This window comes from Haliotis rubra, unplaced genomic scaffold, assembly GCF_003918875.1.
Source record: "Haliotis rubra isolate DU_JTF1 unplaced genomic scaffold, ASM391887v1 Scf26, whole genome shotgun sequence".
NCBI classification, from domain to species: Eukaryota; Metazoa; Mollusca; class Gastropoda; order Lepetellida; family Haliotidae; genus Haliotis; species Haliotis rubra.
Window position 1 is genome coordinate 2,026,671 of NW_025766669.1, and position 21,795 is coordinate 2,048,465.

Below are 21,795 nucleotides of genomic sequence, written 5' to 3' on the forward strand. Positions count from 1 at the left end.
TCTATTATTAAAAGCTGTTATTACTGGACAAACACTACAACTACGACTACTAGAAAACATTCACCAAACTTGAGCACCAGTACCATTGGTTACACAGTCTTCCTCATCTGAATTATCCCCACAGTCGTCATGACCATTACACCTCTGTGAGTCAGACACACACTTCCTGATGCGTCGACACATGGAGGAGCCAGGACTACACTCATCCCTTCCATCTGCAGGTACATGTACAGTTACCACATCGCCAACACAACAGTTAGTGTTCTTCAAGGGGCCGTTGTCGGGTCCTTAGGATATGCACACGTGGTACTTTTCCGTATGCAGATATATACCCAAACCAAAATTGGAATACAGAATGGTACTCTAGCATGAGTTCATTCAGAGCGTTCAACAAGCTTCCTGTACACAAACTGGATATATTCAGAATAGTAGCACATATTCGTCTAAATGTTTGTTTGTTTGTGGTGTAATGCTGCACTCAGCAATATCTCAACTGTATGGTGGCAGTCTGTCAATAATTGAGTCTGGATCAGACAATCCAGTGATTAACAACATGGGCATCAATCTATGCAATTGTGTTACGATGACATGTGTCAAATCAAGTCAGCAAGCCTGACCACCCGATCCCATTAGTTGCCTTCTACGACAAGTATGGGCTGCTGAAGACCAGTTCTAATCCTTCACAGTTCTCTTAATGTTTCTGAAAATGGGAGATTTTAATCTTTTGCAGGACATGCAAAAGGATGCAAAGACAAGCATATACTGGAATACACAGGGCTGTATATACTGAAATCTGCCAATACACAACATGCATCTCTCTCTCTTGGCACAATTTAACCAAAATGAACTGTTTCCAATTTGAGGAACAGTAATATCCACCATTTGAGGTACCGGGTACCATTCTGTATTCTGACTTTGGTTAAAGCACATTTCTGTATGTCAGAAAGTACCTGGGGATAACAGCCATATCACCCGAGCCAACAACGACCCCTCCATATTAGTTCAGATGTTTCATCAGATTACTTCACACTTCATGTGTGTTAGTATAATGGTGGACAAGAACAGGAAGAGATGTCAGCATGTAGAATCTGTTTGATTGGCAGGTTATTACCAGACATCTTATTAGCTCAGTGTGACAAACAATTATTGATTAATGAATTCATGCTCAATAACTATCATGCTGTTACCATTAGATTATATTGTTAGATGGAGCATTCACTCATCACTTGGAACCCAAGTTGAAAAGATCCAGGCTCTTGGGATGGACCAAAATATTGGCATTATATACAATATATTCCTTATTTAGCAGATATTTATGGGTACATGAGAGACTGATGACAAAGCTGACAATCTACCATGTAGGAAAGAACAGCACATAATCAGCAAATCCAGAATATATTAAACTTTCCATACCTGGTTTAACCTTTTGTACAAGAAAGACATCTGTTAGTTTTTGGCCAATGTAATTAAAAACCAAAGAGAATCGAGGGAGGATCATATCATCATATGACAGCTTCCAAAAGGAAGGTCTTGAAAAAGTATAAGACACATATTTGCAAAGGTTCCTGGAGAAACAGACATTATATAATAAAGTTTGCTCGCAGTTCATGTTTTCAGGGAGGTCATACAAGAGGTAAAGAATTTGACCGCGGTAATTGTAACCCAGTGCATTCTCCCTTCTTAACTCAACTTAAGATTTTACCCTAAAAGTTTATAAAAATATTTAAGCTTTTAATTCCTAATAGCCTGGTTACTGGTATATAATTATATTCAGTGCTTAACCATCAAAACTGCTGACACCCTATCTATCCCTCCACCTTTATGAACGACTGGTTCCTTGCCCCCTGAATACACCAAAATACCGCAGCCCCCGAAGTGATGCTATAAGATGTGTGGCTTTATCAAGTGATGAGTGCATGAAGATGATGGGTCTGAGTGATGTTATCTGAGCATGCTGGTTGTGACTCTACCTGTGCTCTGACAGCCGTCTTCATCGGAGTTGTCCCCACAGTCATCGTGTCCATCACACCGTTGAGAGTCAGCCACACATTTCCGAATACTGCTACACATAGATTGACCTGTTCCGCACTGCTTGTTGGCTTCTACCATGGAAAATAAGACATCATGTGTCTGAATGAATAAACATGAATGTGACATTAAGACTTCTTCAGAAACTTCTGCAAGCTTCAAAACGATCTACATCAAGACATATACATGTGTAAACAGATGAAAGAGACAAGAGCTAAGGTGTCTTATGAAAACATGTCTCATGATAATCCAGCTCTGTTGTAAGCTGATCCAGAAAGGTTCTTGCAGCTTTATGTTGGTGTGTATGTGTGTGTGTGTGTGTTGTTTATGGCATAATGACTCACTCAGCGGTATTCGAGATATACGACAGAACTTCGGTAAGGAAGCAAGTCTGCATCCGAACATCCAGTGACAGATATAGTGACCGCCAATCCATGGCCACTGGGTACCAACTACCCAATCCATTTAACCCAGAAAACCAAACGGTTCATGTGACTCAATATTTATCATGAACAGTGATAAACTTGACAACGAGAACAGTTCAGAAGTTTCTGCAAATTTCAATATGATCTACAGCAAGACTTATGTGCAGCTAGATGACAGAAACACCTTGAGCTGGGGTTGCCAACAGGCAGCATGTCTCATGATAATCTAGCTCTGTTTCATGCTGATCCAGAAAGGTTATTGAATCTCCAAACACTTGACTACTGAACATTACTCAAGTTTGACCATTTTCTGAGGTCACAGACCCTTACATGTTTTACAGCCTTTGTTCAATTACTCTATTGAGGCGGAGTAGCCTAGTGGTTAAAGCGTTGGCTTATCACACCGAAGACTAGGGGTGGGTATTGCAGAGAATTTTCACATTGCAATAAAGTGCGGTGCGAAAGCATATATTGCGATATATAGTGCAATATATTGCAAGAAGTTGTTATTTTAACCAAAAAATACTTATAATCAAAGTGAATGCTTGCCCACTTTAATAAAACCTTTAATCAAAACACAACAAAATCACTATGCTTGATTAAGCTTTAATAAAAACCTTTAATCATGACACCTACCTATTGTCTGGCAGTCTTCTTCATCAGAATTGTCCCCACAATCATTGAAGCCATCACAGAGCCGTGTATCAGGGATGCACTTCTCAATGTTCCGACATCTTGAACTGCCTGGGCTGCACGGAGCACCACCTGAAGCAGAGAGTTATGGTTAAGAAGCAGTCTGTGACTTTTGCCACTAGTCCAATTCCTGTAGTATAAGCTAATAGTCTAATTAGGGACTGGTCTTTATTTATAGAGGAAGGAAGGATGGTTATCAATTCAATTTACATTAACATCACAGGATACAGACAATTATCATTCAAAGAGCTTCTTGTTCATTAACCTTGTTTGTTGATTATTCAATACTGGAAAAGGAACATTCTATAGTTCACCTCCACATAATGTCCAATACAGATTTCTGTTTTGACTTATACTGCATGTTCCACCATGTGTTTTTTTCATTTGAAAAATTGAGCTGACTTTGCATGTGTTTGTGATAGGAGCCAAATGTTGGGCATGACAACACCTTTTTGTCACCTGACATCATCCCTATTTGATCCACCTGACATCATCCCTATTTGATCCACCTGACATCATCCCTATTTGATCCACCCGACATCATCCCTATTTGATCCACCTGACATCATCCCTATTTGATCCACCCCACATCATCCCTATTTGATCCACCTGACATCATCTGATCCACCCGACATCATCCCTATTTGATCCACCTGACATCATCCCTATTTGATCCACCTGACATCATCCCTATTTGATCCACCTGACATCATCCCTATTTGATCCACCTGACATCCCTATCTGATCCACCTGACATCATCCCTATTTGATCCACCCGACATCATCCCTATTTGATCCACCCGACATCATCCCTATTTGATCCACCTGACATCATCCCTATTTGATCCACCCCACATCATCCCTATTTGATCCACCTGACATCATCTGATCCACCCGACATCATCCCTATTTGATCCACCCGACATCATCCCTATTTGATCCACCCGACATCATCCCTATTTGATCCACCCGACATCATCCCTATTTGATAGCATTTCACAAACACTTGTTATGGTAGTGATCATACAGTTCAATAAGCAGATTTTTACTTTGAACATGGAAATGATTTTGTCGCTTGTATCTAATTATGCAAGAAAACTGAGTAGTTGCTAGATCACAGTATCCAGCAATGTGAGAAATACATCCTAAACCCTCAATAATGAGGTCTTTAGTGTGGTGTGAATAATGCCTTCTTAATTTCAATGAAAACAAAAACAAAATTAAACTTGTGGTGGATAATGGAAAACTAAGACCTATTACCCTGTTGGATATAAAGTAGTAGTTGTAAAATCTTGTACACTAGAGGGGCGGTGGGGTAGCCTAATGGTTAAAGCGTTGGCTCGTCACGCCGAAGACCCGGGTTCGATTCCCCACATGGGTACAATGTGTGAAGCCCATTTCTGGTGTCCCCCGCCGTGATGTTGCTGGAATATTGCTAAAAGCGGCGTAAAACCAAACTCAGTCAGTCAGTTGTACACTAGAGATCATACTGCAGTTCTGCTGTCTCTCTCTCTTGTCAGACAGGTACATAATCAGCTGGCTGTTTATTACAAAACCATCACAGCCAGTTAATTAGTCAGTCATGGAATCCTGTCGGCATTATTACTTACTGGTATCGATTTAAGACATGGTATGCTGCTTGTATGTTCGTGTTACAAATTGAACACTATATGCAAAAGGCACACAGGACAAATATTTCCCTTCATGAAATGAAAATACATGTCTGACAACCTCTGAGCGTGTCAGTAAACAAGCAGGAGATATTTGATAGGTGCATGTCAGAAATATATACCGTCCTTGTTTATTTTGAGAAGGCTCGCTGAAGATACAATCAGAAAATATGAAATGGGCAATATAAGAGAAGAATATTCTCTTTTACAAGTTTTTCATATGCATTGTTACCATTGAATACTCAGTATTAAGACTAGCCTGAATATTAAACTGAAAAATGTTGTTAATCAATGAGAAATACAGCTCAATTTGAAAAAATTCATTTTGGGGACTTTGAAAATATCATCAAAGGCAGTTAATGTAATGTGATTACAGGTAACTTAATGTCACAGAAAATTAACTTTCAATGCAACAATAGCGCACATAAAATCATAAACTACTGCAGAACATGAAAGGCCAGTACATAGTCATTATTGTAAGGAAGGAGCATCTACCTCTTAACGGAGATCGGAAGGGAAGGAATAGATGAGCAAAAGTCCAATCACATGCCAGTTGCATTTGCTACCTACACACTGATATTCACAATCCCTAAAACAATTTATTATCTCATCATTGACAGTATCATTTCTACGGAGTTGTTATCTTGTAAAATTTAGGGTTTGTTGTTGTTTATTCAAGCTATACGGCGGTGGTCTGTAAATATGAGTCTGGACCAAACAGTTAAGTGAGCATCGATCTGTGCAATTGGTGTACAATGACATGTGTCAATCAAGTCAGCGAGCCTGACCACCCGATCCCATTTGTCGCCTTTAATGACAAACATGGGTCACTGAACACCAATTCTAACCCGGATCATTAGGGATCGTTATGACATGGAAATATACTGGTAAGTAACTGGCCCAGAAGTTTCTTGCACAAAATATTCACCTCCCAGTAACTAGCCATTGTTATTTACACACATAAAAATCACAAAGCCTTGTGGGGGAAATTAATGATTGACTCTCTATTGTCAAACTTATTACAAGTCAAAGTATGGCATATATGATACTTGTACATGTTCTCAGACTAGTTAGGTTCATCTCCAGAAGTGGTAACCTGATCATGATTGCTACTGCTGTAAATTACAGTAAGTTGGTGCTACCAGCTGCTAACATTGCACATAATTTTGCCCAAACTATTGTAAGCAATAGAGAATAAAATGAATGAAAAGTTTTAAACACTTGAAGCAGGAAAATGAAAACACTGAACAGGTTTTATAACCAGACGGTGTAATACCAGGACTTTAAGAAGAGACTTGCCAACAGGCTATTTCTGGTTTTAAGTTCCTGCATTAAAGATTTTTTGGGTTTTTTTGCATTGTGAAATCAAATAAACAGTCAGTGCCATGGAAATAAGGCTTATATTATATTTTATACTACAGTTCTAGTTTTATTTTTTAATATACATACAACACACTGTTTAAGGTCGCAGTACAGAGAACCAATTTATATAATGTAAGCAAAAATATTTTAAATTTTGATATGAAATACAATATTCACTTTAAATGCCTTTTAACTGATGAAAGTAGGCTAATAAGAAAATCTACCAGACATCTGAATCACATCTATTTTGCTTTCATTCACCACACAACCGGGTTGGCTTCAATACAATCTTCTTTGACTTACATAGAAAACATAGAGTCAATGATTTATGGGCACATTTAGTTCACCCGTGGTCCATTCATTCAAATAGCTACTCCCATCCCCCTGTCCTCCCCCCCCCCCCCCGTCCCGATGTACACTGACCTTGTCTCGAATTGTGTACGTTCTCTCCTGTTAGGCAGGCTAATTTTATCTCAAGCAATGTCAGATATGTATACCATGACATGCTTGTACAAAACAATTTGTACATGACACGGCACTTGCATAGTCTTCATTTTATTAAATCAACAATGGACATTTTTCACACAAATGGGAGAGATGTTTTTTTAAGATTTTATGGATACACTGAAATACCAGATGTATGATAGCCGACTGCATAAGCTACTGAAATCTATGGAAGCCTACTTGTGACTTGTCTAAAAACCAAATTATCATACACGAAAACGCAAGTTTTTATCCAAATAGGAAACAAACTCGGAACCCTAAATTCATGTGGGTATTAGACATATAGTGAAGCATGATGGTCTTATCAACAATTTGTCTTTGCATTTTGGAAGGCCCTAGTAGAAAACACGTCAAAAGAAGGAATCATTAAAATGCACCATACCAATGAACATGTGGATATCATGCACACATTTCTCGTGAAATCGAACATGCACAAATTGTCACCACCATTAGTGGGTATAAGGCTGTGCAAAAAATCGGACCTATCACACCTTGTTCAACATTGCCCCACATAACTCATATTGAGAGAAACCAGGGTCACACTAGCTATTGACTGACATATTGGCTATTGACCAGGGTGCCGTTGTAGAAAACAACCTTAGCGCTAAGGCTACCTTAAGCCTATGTTAAGGTATGGGAGTTACGGTCACCTTAGCGCTAAGACCGCTTTGTACAACGGCACCCAGAACCTGTGGAACTGCTTTACCCTTCAAAAACTCAATAATATCATCTGAGTCTTTACAGCCAATGAAATATTTTCAATTTTTTGTCTATCTGACCCTGTTGGTATTTCTTGTATTCAATGTTGAAAATTACGTACATGTATACTTCATACTCGACTTGTGTTGCTTTTGCATGTGAGTATAGATGATATTTTCATTTACGTACATGATCTTATGATCTACTTAGAAGGTATTTACTATCTAATTATCAACTTTTATTGTAACAATAAATTTTCAAGTACTCTGTTTGTCTGTTATATGTATCATCACGATATGGCTTTTATAAATATTGCTGATGTGACATTAAATTTTAACTCCCTCACTCACTCACAGTTTTATGTAACTTTCGGGTTAATCAATAAGAACAATTTGTTTGACTTTGAAACATGATATGTGTTTATTGAGGTACTATCTGAACATTATATGAAGTGACTTTTCATGTAAATGTTTCAAAGGTTGGTTAAATGGGTTTTATTTCAGTTCTTTTATTTTTGCAACACTAATGGTTTGAGAATTAAAAATGATTTCAGTAAGTAGTGAAAATAAAGAAAACTCTTAATGAAAATAACTGAAAAAGTAGCAAACATTCTTCTATGTAGATGAAAGTATCATCTACGAAGACAATAAACACTTTAAGACTGTAGCACCAATGCACTTCCATAGGAACCATCTATTTGAGTGCATGAAGTATTATATCTGAAACAAGAACAAGGTCAAGAAACTCTGAGAAGCATCTCAAAATAATACAGCATATCACTTTAAATGCTGAAATAAGCTCTTTAGCATACACATTTCATGCACATATGGCGAAAAAATGTGAAACATTGTTGATAGTGCCAGTTAACTGTGTGAACCAGGAGTACAGAGATAAAATTACATCAGCTGCAACATAATGGCAACATGGAGTGCAGCATCCACATGATTCGCACACATGCATGTTCACACAAGCCACTGTCTGAAGACAATTACTGTCATGTTTCACTACTTGCCTTCTGTCTTAACGAGATTAATCAGTAAGTTTCCATTATGACTCTCATCACTCCTCGTGAGTCATTGTTCAAAAGATAAAGTTGGCGTTAAAGTTTGTCAATTATGTAAAAAGTATGAGCTAAGTAAAAAACCACTGATCCAGAACTAGCCAACTGAGAGGCTATTTCATGGTGTCATGTGACTCATGTCTGTAGCAGACTGTAGCAGGCTGTAGCAGACTGTAGCAGGCTGTAGCTGCCCCTTTACGTGCTGTAGGGGTATAGAAACTGTCGTGATACTGTTGAAATATACGACTGTGTCTGTATCACAGACAATTGGGCAGGTGAGCCAGCCACACCTGGCTGAGGTGAGCGCTGGAGGTCAGCCTTGACTGGACATCCACTGACCTCTGTCTGTCCACTCACATTGATCACTGCTTCTGCTCCGTAATGACCAATTTTCTCCCTCATTGAATTAGAAGTATTTCTAGTCTTAAAGCTTAGGGTGTTTTTTTCAAGCACCTCTATTCCTGAATCTCTCTTTTGTTTGTCCCATCAAGCAAATAATGGCATTCTGTGAAGGAATCTGAGCCTGTGGATAGATACTTGTGTCTGTAGTTCTGATTTTATCAACACGTTTGCACTTTCAGCGAATACTACTGTCTACTTGGAACAAGATACTGATCCCCACAACACTATGTAGTGCTAAATGAATCTTGAGACTTTAACAATGAATTAGTTTCCAAGCCAATTACAAGGGGAGGGTGCTGAATGAAATCTTTACGACTTTCCCTCAGCTAACTGCCTGTTTGACACCGGTGACCCCCACCAGGGTCATGGGGTTTAACAAATTTCTGATCCTCCTTTGAAAGTTTATACATCAAACTGCACCAGTTTTAATGCAACAAAATTCAAAATCAAATTGAATAATAATTCTTTTATCAAACATGTCTGGTGATTGTACTTTTTTTTAAATTAAGTCAAAAACCCAAGAAGGCAAGCTTCAAGTAAACTTTATTGTAAAATATGTCTTTAGCCATTTACTGCAACAATCAGTTAACCCTAACTCCAACCTAACCCTAAACCTAACCGTACCATAACCATATTTGTTAAACTAACCCTATAGAAGATAATAACGGATATCCAAGGGCTAAGAAGGTACTAGAAGAAGTACACTGGCAAAGTACGAAAACTCAAGTCAAGTTGCACACAGTTTTTGCGCAGTTTTTAAGTTTTCAAAGGTGGCGGAAGGTATCCGGTATTCTGTAGTCTTTTCCAACAATCAATAACTACAAAAGTAAAACGCAAAAGATAAAGGGAAAACACATGAAAGGCTACATCACACCAAGGATGCATGATTCGTGTGTATTTGACACAATAATGTCCTGAGATATTCAAACAATTTGATACCAGACAGAACTAATGAATATATTTGATATATAGAACTAAATTCAGATTATTTACTAATTGTTAGTAATTTCTAAAATGAAACTTATTGCATGGATAATGTAATGGTGTAAATTTACAAAATACAGTAATAACTCAATTGACTTCACAATTTTGAAAATGAAGCCTCACAAATATGGGAGGAATCTCCCCCCAAAATACTTGGCTATTTGTCTCCCTCTAGTTCCTTTTTCAAATACCTATGAAGATCTCGGTTAGAATCGGTCTTCAGCAACCCATGCTTGTCGTAAGAGGCGACTAACGGGATCGGGTGGTCAGGTTCGCTGACTTGGTTGACACATGTCATCGTAACCCAATTGTGTAGATCGAAGCTCATGCTGTTGATCACTGGATTGTCTGGTCCAGACTCAATTATTTAAAGAAAGATGCCATATAGCTGGAATATTGCTGAGTGCGGCATTAAACAACAAACCAACCAAATCCCTTTTCAAATATACAACTGGTTAGTTCACATAGAGTAAACTTCATTCCATCCCTCCTCAGGCTAGTGATGGTTTTATATGTGCAATACACTGAACTAACAGAAAATCTACTTGAGCATGTAGTCACACTGGGAAACACAAAACCAAATATGTTTTAATCCATCTTAAATGTGTCTTATACATGAGACTGAAATGGGAGTTGTTTTACACAAACTGACAAGTAGCACCACAGGAATGTCTGCTTGGTTTTGAACATTATCCTTGACTGTAGCCATACTGACGGGAGAACCCATTACTGATGGTTTTACCAGAAGTTGACGCTGCAAAGTGAACACTGGATGTGGCGCCATATTTGTAACCCTGTAAACACCATTAGCAACTGACCCTGCTAACGACACATGAAATGAACTAACTAGTATTCAATTCCGATACACCTAATGCGCTGTGACAATCGTGAAGCTTGACCGCAGCCGACGGCACGCTAAGTGTCGTGCCATCACAGGAAAAGCTGTCCAACATGGATTTAGCAAAGCCGTTTTGCTGACAAGGAAACTGACAAGTAGCAAGTCCTCAAGTTGTTGATTTCTACATCTTTTTCACTCCATTATTTTCGTGTTGAATTCATGTTTCCATGTTATGAGATCCCCCTTCAAAGGCTGATTTACCTGGGCAAGGCAGTCCAGATGCCATCTTGTGTACTTAGCAACCTTGCATCATTCTTTAGCATCTTGTCCATTTAAAAGCTGCCAATTGCTGGAACTTGGCAGCCACTCCTGGCAAAACATATATTGCTCTTGAAAGTAATTACTTGCACATTCACTCAACCCATGTATCATTGATGACAATGTAGCTGTCCGTGGTTCTGGTGGCATGCACTGCTATTTCCTACCAAATGGTTTGAATTACTCATATTTCTTTCCTCTTGTATTGAATCGCTGCATGTGTCTCAGCTTCAACAAGCATTATCTCCATTGTAGGACATTTGCTTGCACAAGGTCACTAGAGCTGATTCATGTTGAAATGACAGTTTATCTATAATTTATAATTAGCCCATTTATATTGCGCTAAATCCAGGTAGCCTAGTGGTTAAAGTGTTCACTCGTAACACCAAGGACCCGAGTTTTATTCCCCACATGGGTACAATGTGTAAAGCCCATTTCTGGTGTCCCCCGCCGTGATAATGCTGGAATATTGCTAAAAGCTGCGTAAAACTAAACTCACTAACTCACTCACTCACTCACAAGAGCCCAAGTGTTTGTGTCGAATGTTTTAAGTGTGTTTTCATATCTTACAATAAGATGCCCAAGCCTGCATGATGACATGAAAACTAATCACAGGTGGTATAACTATGATTAAAATTTGATTTCATTAATTACAAATTCTATTTTGGTAACTGGTTCATCTTGAATGGGCTAGTAAAAGGGATTAATCCCTTCTGTCTAAGTCCATGTCAGAAAAACATCACTTATTTATATCAGTGTGAAAGGTTGAATCAATGATGGCTCGCATGTTGAGCATGCAATGCCTGATTTCACGTGACTGTGGCACGTCATTGTATGCTCCACAAGACTGCTTCAGTTTCAACACTACACCAAACACAAACATCTTACTATTGCAGAACATCCATGTTGTGTAGCAATAGGCCCTAGTCTTAGTTGATAGATGATTTTCACCTGAGCAGGAGCAAGCCTGAGTTGAAAAACATTCAAGTAACTTAAAGGAGCACTATTCCCATCTAAACAATCATTAAACAAACTTTCCTGCATCACCCAATAAAGTCATTGAGAGGGCTAAGGTAAACTTGAAAGTTATACAACATTCAACACTTTCATTTATATGGTATTTATTTCTTGAAGTATATGTTATTTTGGGGGATTCAGGCATACTAGTATAGGGTCCTCTTTGATACACATAAATATATAGACAAAAATGTAGAAGTTGTGCAATGAATGAGGTTTTTATACAAAATATGCTTATTTCAAACTTCTTTACTGATTCATTTTCATTTGAGGTAAAGAAAAGAAAAGTTATAGATTTTAAACCATGTAATACACAGGTATACATGGTGAATTGTCCTGGCTTCTCAAGTTATACTCATGCCAATAATGGTTGTCATCTCCCTACCCTACCCTCCCCACCCCAACCCCACACACACCTCACACCCACACCCCACACCCCCTCTCCAATTAAAACAATTCAAGGGGGTGACAACCATTATTGGCATGAGTATATATGGCTACTGATCTAGAATCATCCCTCTTATGCCATAGGTTCTCCATGCTGTATGCAAAACAGATATTCTTGTGGACTGAATGTTCTGTTTTCGAAGAACTTGTACTCTTGCTCTGTTCCCTAGATAATGATAAATAAAAGCTCTTTATGTATTTTTCATCTAAAATGAGTAATTTTCATAACATAAAACCTATTTGATCATCAAATAATAAGAAAACAATGTTTACGCCTCAACATTTGTGCATAATATGTTAAAGGTCCTATGAAATAAAGAACAAAAATGTTAACAGGTGAATATAAGTACATTATATCATATATGTAACTGTTTTATAATAGCTTTCATGACAGTTCTTGTTATTGCAATGGAAAAGATAGTTTGACATTCACACTTTATATCTTTAAAACATTAGTATATTTCACCCAAAGGTGGGACATTGCACTCATCAATTCCAGCCTTTGCAAGCAGTGCAAAATGGAAGGGGATATACTTGTTGTGCGTGAAGACATCCCATTTATGTCTTCTTTCTTCTCTTTCAGTAAATAAATGTTGGCAATTAGTTAGCTGCTGTTGCATGTTCACTCCACAAACATGTCCACAATGTAAGTAACATAAACGTGTTGGCTATATTTCCATGTTGACAGAAGTGCTTTGTGTTGCATCCTGTCTGAGATGGAGACATAAAAGGAGAAATGACAAACTACAATGTTTGACTCAAACTATGATTTTTCCAAAACACACTTTTTTACTGTAAGACATTTAATTCAAGAAAATTGAAAAAGAAAATATCCTAATAAGAAACCCTATACATTCACTAAATATTTTTTAGATGACTATAATAATTTTGAGATGAGTGAGTGAGTGAGTGTATAGTGAGTGAGTGAGTGAGTGAGTGAGTGAGTGAGTGAGTGAGTGAGTGAGTGAGTGAGTGAGTGAGTGAGTGAGTGAGTGAGTGAGTGAGTGAGTGAGTATGTATGGTTTTACACCACTTTCAGCAATATTCCAGCAATATCTTGGTGGGGTAAACCAGAAATGGGGTTCACACATTGTACCCATGTGGGGAATCAAACACGGGTCTTCGGCATGACGAGCGAACGCTTTAACCACTAGGCTACCCCATTGCCCCTAAATTGGCATGACATGACAGATATCTTAGTTATAAGAAAAAATAAGAATGCTGTTATTTCTTTTGAGTAGTATAAAATCATCTTGTCTAAAAAAAGCTGCATTTTGGAAAGTTCCATTTCAATATCCTTCTTAACTTTCCGCCAAGTTCCATTAGCATAGAAAACATGATACAACAATAATGTCAGAACACAGATACATGACGTGCATCTCATCCGAACTTATTCAAGTTATCTTTGATGTATTTATTGCATTCTTTATGGATTTACTTTACATGACAGGCCTACCATGACATATAACGATGAGGTCATCGTATCATTTATGAATACAACGTTCATGATCTGCCACAATGAGAATAAATAAATGATTGTCATCTTATGACTGGTAGGAGAGCGTATCTTCAAAGAGATGACTGTAATATCATTCCGATTTCTATTATGATATGCCACACGGATTGGACAGCCACTCTTTTCACGGAGAAATGTCTCCACATTGTAGTGTTGTATCCCGATCCGAGTGAAACCCCTGCCACTTGCAGGCCAATCATCTGACGCCTCGGGCCCACCTATAACCACCAGCAAGGAGGCCTGCTGGGACCCATTATAACACTCAATTGAAAGCCCTCGCTGATGCACGCAGGTAAACCAACCATCAGCCTACAAAACTTGTCCCCAAAATGGAGTCCGCATGGTGCCGGTATTGTTAGGAACATATGAGGGGTATAGGATCACAGGGGTATGGTAGAACACTGCTTTCTTTGTGTCAACAAGACGGAGAAGTGGCCCTTAACTCAGTTTTGTGAATGAAGGAAATATATTAAACAGACAATCCCTGGCAAGGTTAATGTAGTCAATCTCATGGGCAAGTAACCATCTCATGGCATGGATTTCCCCTCACAAGTAATATTATCCACTCTGGAGGTACACGTTTGTTCAATCGTAACAGTCACATTGAAATATACAAGTGCCCATTTCACCTCTATTGAAACCTACCAGACAGTGACAGTTTGTTGGCAGCTTCACAACAAGGCAAGCATATAAACGAATCCATGCACACTCGAGTTTATTGCAAAATGACACATCATACATGCATCGCTTGCTAATGGAACTACAGGGAGGATACCTTGAAGGATATTTATTACCTTAAATTGAGTCAGGAAGGTGTGATATATTGAACTGTATTCATGTCCTGTCATAAAAACACTGGCTTTTATAGACGCCCTTTGTCATTTCTTTATTGAACATAGGGATGATCGGTTAAGCTTTTCATCCAAACAGGGTGTCTACATCAAGCATCCAACAATAAGCTGTCCATACGTCATCTTAAGTAACATTCATCTCATCTAGATCTTCATAACGCTGTAATGGAAGTTATATGGGCCAGAAGAAGTTATATGGTTAAAGACTTTCATCAGACTCCTACAATGTGTTCTTGTCCATGCATGAGCAGTCGTATATTCAGTCTTTTGACCCAAGAAAACATGGTTGAAATAGATGCTGGCTAAAGGGCAAAATATTTCACAGTAACTGTGAACATAAAACATGAAATAACAAAACAGCAGAACATAACCAGTCCTTATGCTCTGCTGGAACAGATTCTATTGAACATGAGCTTGAACACGTGTCATATTAATTATCCTTATAGAAAAGGTGAAAAGTAATAACTTTTTCCACACGTTCTTATGGCTAAAGTAAATTCTCTGAAACATTCTGACCTATATTTGTGGTCTTGTACACTGTTAACGCTCTATGAAAAAGCAAAAAAGTTTCAACACCCATTTTCATTTTAAAAGAAGTAATCCATATAAAATTGATTTTTAAATACAAAAAAGCAAATATGATAATAGTAGCCATTGTTATCCTATGAACAATAAGGTAATTGTCTCCAAGATTTCTCAGTTTCATAGTTTGACTAACATTCAGTCATATAGGGTGAATGGACATTATTGAATGTCATGAAAAAGATTTGTTAATCAACAGTTCATGATTGTATTTGCCTTCAATGGTCTGCTTGAATTTGCTTGAAATTTATCATATGAATATAGTCGAACCTGGTTGTGATGAAAATAAATACAATGAGCAAACTTAATACGAGTTATGGAGTGAGTGAGTTTGGTTTTACGGCGCTTGTAGCAATATTCCAGCAATATCACGGCGGGGGACACCAGAAATGGGCTTCACACACTGTACCCATGTGGGTAATCGAACCCGGGACTTCAGCGTGACGAGCGAACGCTTTAACCACTAGGCTACCCCACCGGCCCACGAGTTATGGAATTTATAGTATGTGTATCAATTTTGTGACAGCTGAGACTTCTTTCAAGGTGTCAGTAGTGGTAATATAATTACGGTTGCTGTAAAAACAGTAAGATCAGGGACGGATACAGCTTTTTGAGAAAGGGGGGTGCACAATCTTTAGAAAGGGGCGGTGGGGGTTGCACACTTCATTTTCACCTGAGTTTCAATGGTTATTTAATAAACTTTCAGGACAAAAAGAGGGGTGCACAATGCGCACCCCACCTCTGGATCCACCTATGAAGATTGCGTTATCAAACACATGAATTTACCTAAATCAACGTTAACACTACTGAATTAAATATGAATGACACATATGAAACAAGACTGAAAACATGGTATTGCGGTTCATCTTTTCCGTCCTGATTTCAATGCAATACAACAGACATATTCTCCTGTTTAGCGCGTAACGAACTACAGCTGCAAGTGATGTAACATTGATTAGAGTTCACCATCTCAGGTTTTACAGTAAAGATAGTATGCCGCCTACTTTTGTTAATGACTAAAAGTCTTCGAATCAACATATCGTTGCTACTTGTGACAAGTATATGTTGTATATTCTGGTAGTAAGTGACAGTCCCCTGGTCTGTTACTTGACCTCTGTGAGTGCCCGGCATAGCCCAACATCTACATGTCCTGTCTGCCTGCAGTAATCACTCTTCCCAACTACTGTCATACCATACTCGCCTTTGATCTTTCACTTGACAATCTTCAATGATTTAGTTTTCTTATTTGTTGCCAGATTTGACACTTGCCTGGAGGTTTAATTGCCAAATATTTGTGTTGTGGTGTGAGCGGCAGAGCTTGGCCGGTCAGACTTGTCACAGGATGGGGCATGCTCCCATCTCACAGTAATGTTTATAGCAAGGCGAGCAGGTTCAAGGAAACATGCTGCATGTTGGCGAAGAAATGCTACATTTTGGGGAAAACATTTAGTTTATTTCAACACTAACAATCCAATTTTTCATGGTATATATTATTTCCATACTATAGACTAATTTGGGGTTAAAACACCGATTCTTGTTTCTCTGATCCCTAGGTAAACAAACATATAGTCCCTGAAGTATTGTACATTGAAATGAAAATGACAAACATTATTCACAGAAACAAGAAATTTCTGCTGAAAACAGAATTGATAGCACGATTGCAACTGTATCATGATCATGTGTTTATAATCATTATGAAACAGTGATGAGTGAGTGTTTGTGAAAGGTTGAGCAGATACTGAGCCACCGTAGCAAGTATCACAAACACATGCAAAGACAAATCAATTATCAATCTGTCAAACTCAAAAGTGGGTATTGCATCTGACATCATTTTTGTCACTGAGGAATCAAATTTAAAAATGTCCTCTGACAAAATACTCTTCTAAGGAATCCTTGGTATTAAGGAAACCTCATGTTACTGAACTTCATCTATAGCTGAGGGGGGCTGTGGGTAGCCCAGTGGTTAAAGCGTTCGCTCGTCACATTTAAAACCTGGGTTCGATTTCCCACATGGGTACAATGTGAGAAGCCCATTTCTGGTGTCCCCCGCCGTGATATTGCTGGAATACTCCCACTCACTCGATCCATAGCTGAAAATGAAATGAGATGGGAATTGCACCCCCATGTTCTGTTATGTTTTGATAGGCTCAGTGGGGTATGAGAGACTAGCAAGTCCCTGTACACCACGAGGACACCTACACAAACAATCATTACATAAACTTCTCTAAAATGTTTATCTACTAAACATCCCTGCACGGATTCCAGGATTAAACCCTTGGATGCAAAGTTATATCTTTTTTAAACAAATATCAAATCCATCATGTAATTTATACGAACATATGGCATTTAAGCACTGTACTTGACAAATTGACATTTATCTCACACAACTCATTCTGAGTTCATAAGCTTCTTTATTGGATTTAATTAAATATAATAAAAATGTTTCTCATATGTGCTGACTACAAATCCAAACACAAGTTAGATAATTTCATCACATATCCATCATGTATTGTAACATTATATGTTTTCGGATGGCAATATTTACTTGTGCTTCTACAACTGCTTTTTGGGGTCCTCAAAATTTGGCTTATCTGCTGTAATATACGGTACTCGGATGATGACTTGTGCTTAAGATGCAGTTATTTTTTATAAGTAAATGGCTTATTTCACAGTTGTTTATACAATTAGTGACTTAAGACTAATGCTTAGTCTCTGAATATATATAATTTAGATAGTAACAAATGAACCTATTTAAATTGAAAAGGAGCCCCAGTGAGTTGGGAAATTCAGAACATGAGGAAATCTAGACTTATTTCATTTAGGGCTTTATCATTGCAAGGACGGCAATGCTGTAGGGAAAGTAGTGTGGTTCAGGGACTGTGAGACAGGCTAGGAGGGGTAGGCAGTAGGGAATGTAGTGTGATTCAGGGACTGTGAGACAGACTATTAGTGACTAAAGTGTGGGTGTTCTTCAAAAAGGTGTCCGAAAGCCCATGACATGAGATACTTGTCACTTCTTGTATTTCAGCCCAACATCTGACGTTTGGAAACCTTCACAAACTGAAGTACTAATGTTTCTATAGTTAATCTGACGTGGCGTGACAGATTAACTATAGTTATAAGAAAGAATTGGGTGATCCTTAACTTCTTCTGAGTAGCATATGAACCGGGACAGTTCTTAAAGAAGCTGCGTATTTCATACAGAATCTACTGTCTACCTTGAGCCTCTTATCCTCCCTGTCACGGAGACAAACAGGATGTATTAATGATGTACGACATCAGTACTGGCATTTATACATGATACTTTGTGAAACCTGTTTCTCTTCACAGCAGCCTAGGATTCACCTCCTCCTACAATATCGGGGAGGATTTGCCCCTGGTTAGGCTTACCGCTCCACTATGTAGTGGCTTGTGGTGACAGCCTCCCCAAAATAAAAAAGCCTAACCTGGGATCATGGCCACATAATAAACATGAAATCTAAGCCGGAATTTAATCCTGAGCATGAAAGAAGCCATTCATTCTTCTCCAATCTCTACTCCCTGTACAAGCATATATGACTTCTCCGATGAGAGCAAAAATACAAGTCTACCCATACCCTGCATGTTGACTGTTGCCTTCTCCCTGTACCGTGCAACACTGGGAATTCCACACCTATTCCACTCAAACCATGTCAAAAGACTATTCCCCTGACACCATGTCTATTAAGACTATTCCCCTGACACCATGTCTATTAAGACTATTCCCCTGACACTATGTCTAAAGACTATTCCCCTGACACTATGTCTAAAGACTATTCCCCTGACACTATGTCTAAAGACTATTCCCCTCACACCATGTCTATTAAGACTATTCCCCTCACACTATGTCAAAAGACTATTTCCCTGACACCATGTCTAAAGACTATTCCCCTCACACTATGTCAAAAGACTATCCCCTTCAAACCATGTGTCCCCACACACCATGTCAAACAACTATTTCTTCACACCATGTCTAAAGACCATTCCCCTCAAACCATGTCTAAAGAATATTCCCCTCAAACCATGTCTAAAGACTATTCCCCTCAAACCATGTCTAAAGGCTATTCCTCAAACACCATGTCTAAAGACTATTCCCCTCACATCATGTCAAAAACCATTCCCCTAACACCATCTGAGTAGACTATTCCCCTCACATCATGTCAAAAGTTTATTCCCCTCACATCATGTCAAAAGTCTATTCCCCTCACATCATGTCAAAGGACTATTCCCCCCACACCATGTCAAAAGACTATTCCCCTTACACCATATAAAGAGCTATTATCTCCCAAAAGTGAAATATATCCCATGACAAGCTATGGAGTCATCTACACGATCAAGAATCGGTGGAAGGACCGTTTGTAGGGGGAGTGGTTGCTACCAGCTCTTCTGCTGCTCAGAAGTTTGCCTGGAGCATCTGTGGCTATGGTATATAGTATGCACTGTAAATATTCACAGAAATAGCCTTCATCAAAATCTTTCCTGTCTTTGAACTTAAACATTGTGGGAAAGTAATTGTCCCACATTAACCCACAGACATACCAGATGAAGTGAGTGAGTTGGGTTGCAGAGTGACTTGGCAAGTCTTGATTGCTTTATTCCCAAACTAAGGATTGTTCGGGCTCCATTTGAATTTTAGAAACATAATTTGGATGAACCAGAAATTTCCAGTAATAAAGCCACAGAATCATTAACATATTACAGAAACAAACTCATTTTCAGTGAGTCATCCTACAAAACAAGTGTTGAGTCAACATAACATGGAGTCTGAGTTTGTTTTGTTTCCTGACCGTGGTCTTGTATATGAACACAAGTTGAGGGCAACATGACAACAAGACAGTGTTTGTACAGAGGGGTTGATGGACAGTTAGAAACATGAGGACCAGCTGATACACACACCGGACATATCACCCGTCTGCTCTGGGAGTACATCTCACCCGTCTGCTCTGGGAATAGGCCGTCTGCTCTGAAAATACCCCAACAAGCATATCCACTGCCTCTGTGGTCAGTGAAAACAACAACACTTTCACAGACAAAACTATGACTTCTTAATGAATTGTATTCCCACCAGATGTTTGTGCTGATGTCATTCACACCTCATTGTCTCTGATGTGTTTGTTTGTGGGGGTTACATAAACTGAGACTCGTGCATGGGCTCCAGTGAGGTGAAATATCACATTATATATTAACTGGAATTCTCAGAGTATCGATTGACCTTATGCGATATCATGTCGATAGTTTTGTTGCATACAGAGACATATCTACAGTGTTTCCAATTTAGAGATTTAAAACAAAGACTCCATAAGCGGAACACTGTTTATGGATAGACAAATTCTTTATTACAATAGATGCAACATTTTGGTGTTGATCCTAACAGCGTTATCAAGCAAATGATAACGGTGTTAGGATCTACACTGAAACATCACATCTATTTGAATAAAGAAGTTGTCTGTCCATAAAAGTGGTCCTCTTCATCATACCAGGGCCCCCGTTTCACAAAGCTCTCAGAAGCCTAAGATCTCGTAACTTTTCTCGTAGCAGTCGTACCTCCTATGTTCCAGGGTCCTGTTCCACAAAGCTCTCGTAGCGCTACGACTATCGTAAGTCAATGTTACAGTATAGGAAGTACGAATCCTACGAGAAAAGTTACGAGATCTTAGGCTTACGAGAGCTTTGTGAAACGGGGCCCAGCTTCTGAATGTCACTTAAAGAAAAAAAGACTCCATACCTGTAAATGTTATTCAAAACTGATTGTGATTTTGAAAAGTTGCAAGTTTAAAATGGTATTAGAACCCCTTCTCTTAAAAAGAAAATGCTGTTATAGCTTAAAAAAACATGACTAACAATGGACTCTTTGGTACAAGTGCAATTGGTATGTGGTAGACATTTTCAACAGTTTCTACAAGATGAAGTTGGAATACTATATGCACACACGCTACATATTATCAGTGTGCTTATGTTGTAATAGTGTAAAGAGGCAATAGGACAGCCTTGCAGGTAAAAATTTCAGCTCAGGTTTGATTTCACACAGCGGTGGAATAATTTACAGCTGGAATATTGTTAAAATTGGTATATATTGTTCAAAGTGGTATAACCCACTCTAATGCTCTCCATGGGGCATGCATATTCATTCTGCTGAAACTGTGGAAGATAGGAAGTTGCATCTCTTGGGGGCACCAGAAAGTTGTAGGTTTGACTCATGGTTTTTCAGCAAACCACACAGGTTTGTGGGTTTCACCAAAGTGGTTAACATCTGACATCTTCTTTGAGAGTCATTTTAGAAATTGTGAAGATGAAGGAAAACCGTTCTATGGATAGTCAACTTCTTTATTGCAATGAGTGCGACATCTCGGTGTAGGTACTAACACCGTTATCAAGCAAGTG

The 21,795-nt window shown here is 38.6% G+C and overlaps 1 protein-coding gene across 3 annotated transcripts in view; it reads right to left on the reverse strand.

Moving 5' to 3' along the window:
* The window catches only part of LOC124280072 (papilin-like), a 130,011-nt gene that overhangs the window by 12,720 nt on the left and 95,496 nt on the right, over window positions 1-21,795 (reverse strand). Inside the window, exons 16-18 of one of the 3 annotated variants that reach the window (XR_006899571.1) lie at window positions 3,090-3,218; window positions 1,971-2,102; window positions 65-215 (exon numbers count right to left, since the gene is read on the reverse strand). Coding sequence is in view for 2 of the 3 variants with exons in the window: in XM_046715949.1 (XP_046571905.1) it covers window positions 84-215; window positions 1,971-2,102; window positions 3,090-3,218 (393 nt within the window). In the remaining variant the exon portion in view is untranslated. The remainder of the gene's footprint in view (window positions 1-64; window positions 216-1,970; window positions 2,103-3,089; window positions 3,219-21,795) is intronic. The other 2 variants (XM_046715949.1, XM_046715948.1) reach the window with 2 other exon arrangements.